At 38.3% G+C, this 13,770-nt stretch overlaps 1 protein-coding gene and 1 long non-coding RNA gene across 5 annotated transcripts in view; one reads left to right on the top strand and one right to left on the bottom strand.

Moving 5' to 3' along the window:
* The first annotated feature begins 3,412 nt into the window (after positions 1-3,412).
* On the top strand, positions 3,413-6,719 carry LOC114556118 (uncharacterized). The gene is made up of 3 exons (XR_003692633.1): positions 3,413-3,447; positions 4,396-4,504; positions 4,867-6,719. It is a non-coding gene; the product is annotated as an uncharacterized LOC114556118 (long non-coding RNA).
* Positions 6,720-7,598: 879 nt separating this feature from the next.
* The window catches only part of LOC114555488 (protein yippee-like 1), a 34,334-nt gene continuing 28,162 nt past the window's right edge, over positions 7,599-13,770 (bottom strand). For all 4 annotated transcript variants that reach the window (XM_028577905.1, XM_028577906.1, XM_028577904.1 and 1 more), the window contains one exon: positions 7,599-12,581. In XM_028577905.1, the coding sequence (XP_028433706.1) occupies positions 12,492-12,581 (90 nt within the window). In that variant the 3' untranslated portion in view covers positions 7,599-12,491. The remainder of the gene's footprint in view (positions 12,582-13,770) is intronic.

Here is a 13,770-nt window from a genome sequence, read left to right as displayed (position 1 = left end):
GTTTCCTTAATGTATAATCAAAGCATAAAATATAGCCTTCATATTGGACATGCTGTACAGTAAGTGAGGAAAAAGTATTCAGACCTTTTACCAATAATACACTATAAAAACACAGTTACAAGTCAAAGTCCTGAATTTAAACTCCTACATACTGTAAGTAAAAGTATTACATAAACAGTAAAGTATCAAAAGTTATTTCTCTCAAAAGTAGAATTTCTTTAAAATTTAAAAATATTTAGTCATGCATCAGCATTTATTAGTTGATTATAGTTTTTGTCAATAATCTTGATTTCAAATAAATGTACTGGAATAAAAAGTACAATAGTGGCTTCCAAAATGTCACTCTCACTCTTCTGGTTTCCCCTCACACCCAAACGCTTACTGTTTATCCTTATCTGTCTCCTTCCTGTCCCATACACAGGACCTGTCTGTGCTGATGGAGTGTGAACAAAAGAAGAAAGACAAGTACTGGACGCCTGAACCATGACACCAACCTCTCCCAGCATGAACCCTCCCCACACACACACACACACACACACACACACACACACACACACACACACACACACAGACAGAAAGACCCTCCTGTGGAAGAGCTTGAACTGTGTTGACCAAGCGTCGCAGAGAAGTAGGTCAGGAGACATGAGGACTGTGAGCATGAGAATAACACGCTCCGACATAAACAGCTAACACCACTACATCCTGTCTATCTGCAGCCATCACAACAACACCAACAACAAACCGATTCCTGCCCATTCCCTGCTTGTTCACTGTTTCCGGTTTTTGCTGTATTCTCTGTTCTGTCTGTTCTGTCTTGGTTCCGTGTGTATGTTTTTGATGCCTTAGTTTCCCGTTTTATTTTGTAGTGTTGTTTCTCCTTTGTCATGTCTTGTTTTACTTCCTGCCTTTGTGATTGTTGTCTCCCTGATGTTGTCCTACCTGTTCATCAGCCCTGGTAACACCTGTCCCTCGTTACTCTCTTCTTGTTACCTTGTGTATTTAGTCTGGGTTTTCTTTGTCTGTTGTCATTCCCTGCATCTCTCCGTCCTTGAGGTTTTGTTTTTTTCAAGTCTTCAGTTTTCTAAGTGGTTTTTAGATTGTGTGTTGGATGTTCCTTTTTGTCTGCCTGCCTGCGTCACGACACCTTTTGTTATAAGCTTTTTACTTTAAATAACCTTCATTATCTTCACGCTGCCTCCTCGTCTCTCTGATCTGCATTTTGGGTCCAAGCCTGCTATTTCCCAAGTTGTGACAATACACTACTTATACTTTACATACACAGGTTGGAATTTGAAATAAAATTATAATATTATTACTGCCAAAATAATTCCAATAAAAAACAACATAAAAATACAATACAGGCCAAAAGTTTGGACACACCTTCTCATTCAATGCGTTTTCTTTATTTTCATGACTATTTACATTGTAGATTCTCACTGAAGGCATCAAAACTATGAATGAACACATATGGAATTATGTACTTAACAAAAAAGTGTGAAATAACTGAAAACATGTCTTATATTTTAGATCCCTCAAAGTAGCCACCCTTTGCTTTTTTGATAGCGCTGCAAACCCTTGGTGTTCTCTCAATGAGCTTCATGAGGTAGTCACCTGAAATGGTTTTCACTTCACAGATGTGCCTTGTCAGGGTTAATTAGTGGAATTTTTTCCCTTATTAATGGGGTTGGGACCATCAGTTGTGTTGTGCAGAAGTCAGGTTGATACACAGCTGACAGCCCTATTGGACAACTGTTAGAATTAATATTGTGGCAAGAACCAATCAGCTAAGTAAAGAGAAACGAGTGGCCATCATTACTTTAACAAATGAAGGTCAGTCAGTCCGGAAAATTGCGAAAACTTTGAATGTGTCCCCAAGTGCAGTCCCAAAAATGAATTGAATGAGAAGGCGTGTCCAAACTTTTGGCCTCTACTGTATATTTGAAATAAAACGGTATGTTTTTAGAGATTTTTTGCTGGGAAAAAAATGAAAACAAAATCATGTTATTGAATTGATCTAGTCTGTCGCATGGTAAACTTTACTGTTCTTTCTTCCTTACTGCTTTGTACGTTTATTGTCACTCCAACCTGCTGCTCAGTCTCACCTCGACAGCCTGAACACAGCCTATTTCAGACAAACTAAAGTTTACATGTACATGTACAGGGGTCACATTCACAGACAGATAAGAAACAAAATATGCTGTTGATATATTGTATTTGTGTGAAAATGTTGCATGTTGCAGCTTTAAGAACAAGGCAGGGAGTGTGAGATAAATTAGAGGCAGACGGGCTGCCGTGTGCTTGAAGACAAGCCAGGCACCTCAAGGACATCAAAACAGAGGCTGTGTGGGCATCAGAATCACAAGTAAGGAGACGGATAGAAAGCACTGTGCAGAGTATGTACTGCCATAGCAACTTCAGTCCATACAGCAGTCTGTACTGTATCAAATGAATCATGTCTAATTAACTGTGCTGCAGCAGATCTTATAATCTTTCAGCAAAATTACTTAATTCTTCTGATGATCACAGAGCTTCAAATTAATTTACAGTTATGAATGTTTCATCATCACATTGAGGTCCGGAGCTGTTGAACATTTTTGCATCCACAAGAACATAAATCAGAGAATTAAATGAGAACAGCTGCAAAGCTTAGCTACAGTGACACCTTTCAAAGGGTCAGTCCAGACCTTCCTCCACAGCGCTGCGGAGGAGGGTCTGGCTAGCAGTGTTGGGCAAGTTACTTCCAAAATGTAATACATTATAGATTACTAGTTACTGTCATTTGAGAGTAAATAGTTATATTACAATATTACTGTCTCTGAATTGTAATGCGTTACACTACTTTTGCATTACTTTTGAGTTACTTTCACCAAAATAACAGCGTAAGTTTGACTTGGCAGCTAGCTTGTGAATTTCACCACTGGATCAATAAAGTCTCATCTTTATCCACTTTAATACATCACAGATTATTCATAATATTTTGTATAATTAATATGAATATGCAAAGTAACTAAAGCTATAAAAAATAGATAAGTAAAATGTACAATAGGCAAGTAGGAGAAAATGAAAATACTCAATTAAAAGTACCTTACAGTTGTATTGAAGTAGACTACGGCATTGTTGTAAAATGTTGGTTTAAAGCACTTGAATAAGAAATTCATGTTTAGTTTAAAACAGTCTAAAGGAAATTGTCAATTATAGTGTGATTAAAACTCACTATTTACATTATTTACAGTACTTAATTTACAGCTGATATGTGAAAAGGTCCACAACCTTATTTGTTTAACAGTAATTTAGTTTTACTGCGAACCGTCACAGGAAGTGCTTTTATTTTGAAGTAGCCTACACGGAAGTTGTCGGTTGTGTACCTTGTGTACTCTTGTTAGCTTACTGAGATGCAACTGTTATGCATGTTGTTGATGCAACAAATACTGTCTATGGATGCAACATGTCCGTCAAGCTAAGTTGCTCACTTTCTTGTTTGTAAAACTGCATCTGTAATAATTATTACCGTTCATGACAGAAACATATTGAACAGTAAATGGTCACAGTAAAAGTTTTTGGTCGTCAAGCCATTCCACTACAGGCATAGTTACTCTCCACGGCTGATAAACTGCAATGATATTTATGTGTACTAGCAAGCCTAAACATTAATTCCCGACATGTTTAAATCTGTCTGCGGCTCGGACACACTGCTGTCCGCGCTGACGTACCGTCACCTGTTGGGACACAGATGTTATAAAATAATACTCACGGCTTTTTTTTCCTGTTAACAAATGCTTCGCGGTGTTGGGAAATTCTTAAAAAATGTTGCGTTAAAATGTGTTGTAATTCGCGTTACTGAGATTGTAACGGGTAATAATATTACCGAAATTTAATTAGTAATGCGTTATATTACTGCGTTACAGCAAAAAGGAATACATTACTGTAATTGCGTTACTTTTGTAACGCGTTACTCCCAACACTGCTGGCTAGTCCACACAGCATTCCAGGATGGGAGAAAAACATGCTCTGGTTTATTGGCATTTCTCCAAACCAATCTCAATCGTCATGGTTGGCGCCCAACACCAGGCAGAGCCACGGTGCCTCTGCAAAATAGCCTCGGGAAGGAACTTGTTTTGGTGGAACGTGTGTACGTTTAAAAGTTGTTTTAGTCGTGCGAGAGAAAACTCAGATTGGACAGATAGTCTAGCTAGCTGTCTGGATTTACCCTGCAGAGATCTGAGGAGCCGTTAACCATAGTCCTCATAAATCCACCGGAGTATAAAATTCCAACACAGAGAAAACGGAAGCTAACCGAAAAAAGGAAGTTGAATGTCGTGGATATAGACTAGTCCTCCCTAAAGACGGTCGGATGTATCTGCTGATGAAACCCATTTATTTTTCTGTTTCTTCCAGTGACCTCAGGCTGGTGGAGTGAAGCTGGTCTACTTTTAAAGGGAGCAAGAACTAAAGCAGACTGAGGATGTAGAGATAAACAAGCTTAAGGAAAGAATGAAACCAACAGGTAAACATGGACAAGAAGATTTAAGAGCAAAATCTGAAAGCGTAACGAAGTAAACGTGGCTAATTAGAGAGGTTTATGGCTTTTTGATTGGCAAGAAGTCTTTTGAAACTCCATCTTGCAAAAGCTAATGGAATATTTATGTTTTTTATTTTTATTTCTGTTTTCAGTTAGCTTATTCTAATAATGGTTGAACTTGCTAACCCCCAGCTTCTTTATTCCACACACACACACACACACACACACCCATCATACCTCACATCTCACATAAACAGTGAAAAGTTCCTCTCATAACACATAATTATATTTTTCCACCTTTCTCTTCATTTCTCTTCATATTTTTCCACCTTCCTCTTCATTTCCAGCAACTGCAGGTTAAACAGTGTGATAAGCTCCCGGGAAATCGGAGGTGAGATTCAGTCATCACCTCGGTCCTTCACACTCTTTCAAGTAAGATGAAAATATAAAGTTGAACAATTTTATGAGGTTAGATCAATCTTTTGTTTAGTCTCTTGTTCCAGTCCTGGTTAATCTGCATTACAGACATTATAATGCCATCACATTTGTTTCTTTATACATGTTCTTATAATATCTTAATGCTCTTTATAGTCTTTGCACTTGTTTTAAAGAAACATGGTTTATAAACTTTAGCCCTGCAGATCAATGCGCCATAACTCACTATATTAGGGACAGTGGGGGAAGATCAGTTTGGATCAGGGGATGGGAGTACAAAGACACAACCAACATACCAACCAAGAGAAAAAAACATTTATATGAAGGAGACAAGTAACCATTATGCGACAAAGATGATCAATAAAAACAATTACAGATCCTGAAAAAATAACACTGGATGATTAATCTTCAAAATACCAAGGCAATTGGTTGAGTGCTGTTTCCATTTAAAGTCTGCGCAAGGCTCGTGAATATTGCAGCTGGTAAAGGTGGATACCATTTCAACTACTTAATCCATAATAATACATCATAAATTGTTAGTTAATTCATTTTGTTTATTCAAAATCTGAATCTGCAAAGTAACTAAAGTTATGGAGTGGAGTAGAAAGTACAATACTGGCTTCCAAAATGTAGTGAAGCAGAAGTTGCAATGGAAATAAATAAGTAAAGTACCCTCAAAATTGTACTTAAGTACAGTACTTGAGTACATGTATTTAGTTCCACCAGTTTTTTAATTGTAAGACATGACCTACAGCCTTGTGAGCTTTATGGACAAATATCATGAGATTATTGTTCTCTCTTCTTGTGCAGAGAGCAAAGATGAGTATACATTTCAAACAGTAGAAAGGGTATGTACTTGTCTCTGAGTTAAATAATAATATTTGCAAATTGCTTACTGGCAAATAAATGGTTTAGGGAAAACTGAAGTATATCATAGGCATGCAGAAACACAGTTGAAAACTCACAATGAAAGCTACAAGTTCCCTTTTTTCAACAGCTTTGTCTAGGTTATATGCAGATGTTTACTGAAGTGATATTTTTTGACTGTCAAATCTTGTGAAGAGGAAGTTTGGCTGCAGACTACGGTAGACTTCTAGGTCAGTCAAAAAAAAAAAAAAAAAAAAAAAGTAGCACCATGAGTGGAAAACTCTGCAGGTCTCTCATTTTTAATCTAATTATCTGACAGTCTACCAGCCTGACGGTCTGAGACTCACACATCAGTAGTGCGACCAGTGAATTTCATGCTCCAGTGATTGTTTTACATGAAAAGGGCATTTTCTGACATATTTTCTTCCATGCCTGTAATATTTAATCATAAGTTCTGCCTCTCTGCTAAACTGACAAAGTTAATTTCATCATCTTTTCACGCATATCACAGCCGCCACAGACAACTTCCTTTTACTCAGCTCGGTGTTCCTGCAACATGCTGTTTTATTTTCATTAGCTGTGATGTTCTTGTGGCTTTCCACGTTTTATAGCTCTCATAATGTAAAAAATATACTGTATAACTTGTGCCCAATGTTTTGTTTGTTTTTGTTTATTCTTGCAAATTAAGTGTATCCCAAGGCAAATTTTTTATTTAGTTTTTTAAGGCTTTCGCATTTTGCTTGCACAGCAAAATCCTCTGAATCATAAAAAAGTTAAAATGTGTAATAGATATTTAAAGACATACTGACATAGACAATTAAGATGATTGGAATTACAACATATATGAAAACGCTTGAAGTGTGAAGAATGGTTGCATAATACACAAAATTACTTATAATTACTGGAATTGTTGAGTCTTTGTAAATTATGGAGTGTGGTCTAGACCTACTATGTCTGTAAAGTGTCTTGAGATAACTCTTGTTATGATTTGATACTATAAATAAAATTGAATTGAATTCTATTTCTCTTTATCTGCATCACAGACAGATGTTTAAAAACAAAATGCAAAAAGTGTGAATAAATGTCTATTTCAAAATAAGATTCCTCTGAACATGAAGTATGTCTAAAGGTATAAAGATGTTCACTTTCCTTTGCAAAGCAGTCCCTCAATAAAAGAATTCCTATTATTAGTTTTATCCATAGACTGTATAATATTAATGGGCAGAGCATGTGTGACGTCACCCATTGGTTTGTGGAGATCTGCTAAGAGTCGTTGAGTTTGCCGTTATGGCCGCAGCCGTCCTGGTTGCGGATGTGACGATTTTAGACGAGAGGGAGGAGTGAGGGAGGAGCCCTTACACTCTACGTTACGTTACACACTTTCACTGGCAATCACATCATAGCCACGCCCTAAAACATCCCCTGCTTTATCGCCGATTTGAAAATCAACGAGACCATAATTCAAAAAATGAACATCACTCTGTGTTGCAGAAGACATCAAACTAGAATTGAGACCATAAACTCATTATGAAAATCTTTTACAGAGATAAATCAAGTGAGAAGTGGGTCACTTTCTCAGACTTCTACAGAAACCGACCTCCTTTTGCAACCGCATGTGTCTCCCCCTGCTGGAATTCAGATAGAATGCAAGTTTAAGGCACTTCCGCATTTTCAGCACTTCGCCGAACCGGATGCCTAGACCATTAATATTATACAGTCTATGGTTTTATCCTATAAATGAATGACGACTTCAAACAATCCACAACTTTATGCCATTGAAAATTTATTGTGATATCTGATAGTTTACATTAGAGTGAAAACAGATGTGTGACATGGCTTTACTAAGACAGAATGCAAAGCAATGTAGTCAAATAAAAAGCATATATTTGTTTTTAAATTTAGGAAGAAAAAATAATAATAAAACAGGCATGACATATAGCCATTATAAATACAACATGCTTTAGACCTTAAACTGTAGTTTAACAGTCCTAAGAAAAGAACTTGTACATTCTTTTCCCCTGAATACCCATCTTGCCTTTGATCAACATCCTTTCGGTTATGTTTTTAGAAAGTTACAGAGCTCAAAAAGTAGGTAGCCAGTATCCCAATAAAACAAAAATAATTAAAAGTAAACCGTTTTTCAGCAGCAAATAGTTTTATTTAGGCTGCTTTGACGCTGTTAAATACAGAGAATCAAAACATTCTACAGAATGTCATACATGACAGGAGTTTTCGGCTTTCATTTTGGTATAGCAGTTGAATCTGCAGGAGACACTCGATCCCTGGCTTCCTTCCTGCCCACTGATACATGACACTGATCATTCGATAGAACCTGGTTCTTATTTGGTATACACCGGCGGTGACACTGGCAACTGCTTTTTGTTGCTTCAACTTAGACTGACTAATCCAAAGGGGAGTTTAGAGGCTCTGCAAGCAACCACTGCTGGCGCCAACTTGGAGGTCCTTTGGAGGAGTTGGCTTTGTGCATGTAACAGCTAACAAGTTGGACTAATGTCGGCATGAAGGTCTGGTAAGGTATATTTTTTTTTGTTTCCAAATTTAGTCACCAGTACCATTCTGTTTGCGCTACGAGTTTGGAAAAAGTCAAAACTAAACACATGGCTGGATTTTGACATTTTCAGCCAGATGTGATCATCGTATCAGACAGTGAATGCTGGCTGACCAGATAACAGCTGCTGCATCACAAACTAAGAGCTGCAACTTTCGAAAGGAGGCACCCCTTGAAAGTGTCCTCTGGAGCGGAGGAACTGGCCTCCAGAAGGCCAGAGCAGCATCATCGTACATAAAAAACAATGGTGCATTCAGGTGCTCCTTGTCCACTCCTAAAGTCGATTGAAAATTGACAAAATATTCACACCACAAGGTCCATTTGGTAGCTGTTTGGCAGATGGAGCGGCCCAGTTAGGATAGAGTTGTAGATGTTCACATGTCCATTCCTCTTGAGCACTTAAAGGATGACACAGACGAGTGCTCGGAAAAAAACATTTTCATTTTCAACTGTATTTGCTGAGGAAGATCATAAACAGCCACCAAACGGACCTTGTGGTGAGATTATTTTGACAACTGGTGTTTTCAAGGCCAATAATTAACTTTCAGTCTCAGTTTTTTTTTTTTTTCAAGTTTATCATCAGGAAATGGCTTGACAAAGTGGTGTATAGTAGTAGCAAACTCAGTTCAGCCAGTTTGCCAGCACTGATGACCACAGGAACACAAATATCAATGAGGTCACACTGTATTTCCCGACTTTACAAATCGACAAAGACCGCTTGAATACACCAATAAAGAGTAACATAACACCAGGCTGAAAAGTTTTTTTTCAATGCCCTCTCTGGTGGAACGTTTCACACCCAGCATCACTGATGGTTGTAGTCCGTAAACATGCTCCGTTGCACCTGTAACCGCACCCACCAGTGATGTCACGGTGTACTGACACACCCCCTGGAGTACACATCTACCTCACTGCAGCCAGTTGTCAAGTTGAATCACTGGCTGTCAGTCAAACCAGGTGCTCTTTAAACAACGTCTGTGCATTGGATTTGGTGGGACACAGAGTGCTGCATTTGAAGGAGTGTTTAAAATAGACCAGGCCTTGTTTGACCTGTTAAGAGGTTTAAAATGCAAACTTTCAAAGAATGCAGCCCCAGAACTGGGATGTAGTGACTAGGCTTAACAGGTAAAATTTAGTAAAACAATAAATCAAACAGATCAGGGAAGTAACTGTTCCATTTTCAGTCAAAACCTGCACAAAAATGAATAAGTTCTCAAGAAATACAATCAGATATTCACGGCCAGCGTTGCCAAAGGATAAGGACCTCCAATATGGCTGCCAGAGGGTGCTTTTCATCCCCTGAAAGCCCTCTATAAAAGGAGACACTGACTGTGGTGGCGAAAGGGTCTTGATAAAGGCTCTCCCTGCGACATGGTGGGAGATTCCAGCTCGCCCTCGTTGTCTACATGGCTCAGCAGAGACCTAAACATCAGCCCTCTAACGGGCTCTCACCACACAAGCTAAATAAACAAGCTAACAGAACACAAACAAAACAGGGATAAATCACTTTCAAACAAACTAACCTGGCTGTTGACCTCACAGATCACCGGGAGAGAAACCAAACAGCTGCGAAAGAAAAAAAAAAAACAACAACAGGACAAATAAAAACACTTCCAAACCAAAAGGAAGAGGAAAAACAAAAAGAGAAATAAACTCTCTGAGGAAAAGAAACTAAACATTCACTTTTGAGTGCAGGCATGCATGCATGCACGCACGCATGCACGCACACACACACGCACACTGAACAAAAGTGCTTCAAGTTGGGGAAGTAAATGAACTAACCCAGTAGAAATACGTATAAAACCTTAAATATGTAACTTTATGTACAAAAGCTGTAACACGGGCCAACATCTCAGCTGTTTATGTCTTTATATTTTCAAGTAGTTATCACTGCTAACTATTAAGGGTTTGCATTGTCATCGTTTTTAGGATAAAAAGTTGTGTGATCTGACTGACCTTGCCGGCAAAGCAATCAATCACTGCTGATTTTTTTAAATCTCTATCCCGCGTGTTCCAAACCTCCTCCTCTATGCTTTACGGTGAGAAATATACTGAATATCTATCTGTTTTTGCACCTCTAAATCTTAACGTAGAAAATATAAGTATGTATGTATACCAAGTCTCTGTTGTCCCCAAAACAAAACAAAACAAAACAAAACAAAAAAAACAGGGAAGAGCTCTATGAGGATTTTGGTAGAGAATGTTATATTTGAGGGCCATTTTGAAACAGAAAATCAGTTCACACAAAGGTTTTCGGAGTTATGCACTGCACAACAGAAAATAAGAGGGGAGGCTGTTCATGTTTTGAAGAGGCACAAGATTCATACGGCTTGGAGGCAAATCACAAAGAGACAATTCATTATGCTTTGAGAGAGAGAGAGAGACGGATAAGCATGTAAAGTGCAAAAGACCTACAAGAGCGGGAAGGATATGGCAGGATTCCTATGATAGCAGCAAAGAATCGGAAACTACACTTTTCTCAAGCAAAAAATTGAGAGGAAAAGCAGAATTTGTCGATATAATTTAAATAAAACCAGATCATCTAGAAGCTTCTAATAGAGACGATGAACAAACCCTTAAACCGTCCAGGTCAAATTTTTCTTTTCGTCACCAACAATCTGTCGTTCATCTGTGAGAAGGCCATTTAAAAAAAAAAAAAAAAACAGATGAAAGCGGACAACATTTTTTGCCTCTAAACTGAAATGAACCAAAGGCCTCTGCAAAGTGCAAACGAAGTAGCATCGTTCAAGTATGTCACTGTGTAATGCGTGAACACACACACACACATGCACAATGTATACACACAGTCATATGCATATATACATGTGCATGACAGCTAATATATATATTAAGAATCCATGTTCCAATATCAACGTACTACGAACATTTTCATAGTATTTATGGATATGTAATCATAGTATGTGTGTATATATATTCTTATGTGGTTGTGTCTCTTAGTGTGCCATTACTAGACAATGGAATAATACAGTCTGCCCTAATGCTTTATGACATGTGGCCACTGATGTCAGGTTCCCCAGTCTAGAAACTAGTTCTGCTTCTTTTCAGGTTGTTTTCACTTGCTGCAAAATGGGACCAGCCACAATCGCACTTAGCCAAACACTAAACCTATTTATATATCTATATATTTATATATATCTATATCTATATATATATATAGATATATATATCCATTTATGTCAAACAAATAGTAGGTGCTGCTTTCATTGCTTTTTGGGTCCTGAAAAGTACCAGGGGGAAGGGGAGGGAATAAAGAAAATTCACAAGAAAGAAAAAAAGAAATACCAGGAATAAAATCCCACACTACTACAATCCCATCCTTTCCAACTTTTTTTTTTTTAAAAGCAATATGCTGCTACATATTTGTAACTACAATAAACTCCCTTTCCCCTCCGCTCCTCACCCGTCCCTGATTGCTCATTTGGACATTAGCAAAGAAAAGCATGCTCAGCTATAGGCAGAGATACAACAAGCCAAAAGAAAGAAAAAAAAAAACATGACAGACTTGACAGGGAAATAAAATGCTAACCAGTAACATCCATATGCCATCAAACCAAAACCTTACCAAACCCAGAAGTTAAAACTATAGCAAATAACGTTAAAAAAAGAAGCATCGTCTATCTCGCTTGGTGGGCGAAATAAAGAAAACCAAAGCCGTGTCCCCTCAGTGAAGTCTCTCTCCTTTCGCATAGTGGTCGCCATATCACCACAATCACTTGTTTACGCCTGGTTCGGTGGTGGGGAGTGGGGTGAGAGTGAGCGGGCGGGGGTCAAACCCAAAAAGCTCCGGCGATGCGAAGGAGAACACACAATCTTTAAAGTAACGACAGGACTCCTGTGACGTGATTTTTCAACAGTTGCTCCGCTTCCTCGTCGTTGTCTTTTTTTGTTTTTTTTTTAATCTCATTTGTTCTGTTCAGTTTCACGATGACCAGGTGGGTGGGTGTGCACGTGAAGGAGGTGAGGTGGAGGGAGGGGGAGGAGTTTAAGGGGTTTTGGGAGGGGGGTCAGGGTGGTCGATGGTCGTCGCTCCACGCAGTTCAATAAAGAGCATTCCATGGTCAGAAAAAGAACAGAGGAGCATCACTCCCATCCGTTGTCCTTGATCATGTGAGCCAGCTCGATGATGAACTTTCCCTCTTTGTACTTTTGACTGCTCTCAAACGCGTGTTCCTGTAAGAAAAAATAAATAAAATATATATATATATAGCTAAGTACATTTACTTTTTCATTTAAGTACAAATTTGAGGTACTTGTACTTTACTTGAGTCTTTTCTTCTTATGCCGCTTTATACTTCTACTGCTTTAGTTACTTTACAAATAAAGATTTTTGCATAGAAAACACATGAAGAGCTTATAAAACATAATGTTCTGTCATAAATTAAACTACTTCACTGTTTACACAAGTACAGCTGAAACGATGAGTTGGTAAAAAGGCCTGCAACCAACGATTACTTTAATTATCAATTATCTGCCAATTATTTTTAGATTAATCGTTTGGTCTATAAAATGTCAGAAGTTAGCGAAACATAGTGAAAAATGTCCATCCCAGTTTCTCAAAGTCCAAAACCTAAAGATATTCAATTTAATAGGATATGAAACATCCAAGACCGCGAGATGTGGTTGAAAGCTCGGGAAAAAAAGCCAGTAAGTGAACCTTGAGATTGTTTTTGTTGAACCATTGTCGTCAAAGTAACGTACAAGGTGTTTTAGCTGAATTATGGAGGAAGCTTAAAAAATGCATTTACAACACTGCAGAGGAGGCAAACATCATATAATAAAGTTTGCAATAACTCAGCAGTGAATTCGATTTTCAGAGACAAATATGCACACATTTATGCACACATGTATTCATCTGGCCTCATTATTATTATCTGAGAAAAGCTGGAATTTAGAGACGAAGAGAAAACAATGAAAATGAAGCTTTCCTCCAGTGACCAAACCACCTCTTTGAAATTAAATTCCTGTCTGACAACACATCTCCTGAAGCGTCATGAGAATCAGGATGTCGATGCGAGTCTGTGTCTTTGATTATCGGCTCAGCCTGCTCTGTCTTGTAAACCAGCCCTGCTCTGCTCTGCCTTTCTGAGACTCTAATTGTTTTTGTCACTGAAGGAGAGGCTTTAAGTGAGTCCCTGTCTTATACTTTGTTCAGTTATCTTACACCCTTCTACAGTCTTTTTCAGACAATTACCGGGACAAGCCTCGTCAAAATGCCCTGACATTTAATCACTGTAGATTCTCAGAGGTACCAGTCTGGCTGTCTGCAGCCAACCTTTCGGCACTGTAATTATCTTACACGCTAGGAGACCACAGAGCGCTCAATCTCTGAGCCTAAATACAACCCTGAGCAAAGAAAAGT

Source organism: Perca flavescens, chromosome 5 (genome assembly GCF_004354835.1).
Source record: "Perca flavescens isolate YP-PL-M2 chromosome 5, PFLA_1.0, whole genome shotgun sequence".
Taxonomy (NCBI): Eukaryota; Metazoa; Chordata; class Actinopteri; order Perciformes; family Percidae; genus Perca; species Perca flavescens.
This window is presented reverse-complemented; position numbering and strand designations above follow the sequence as displayed.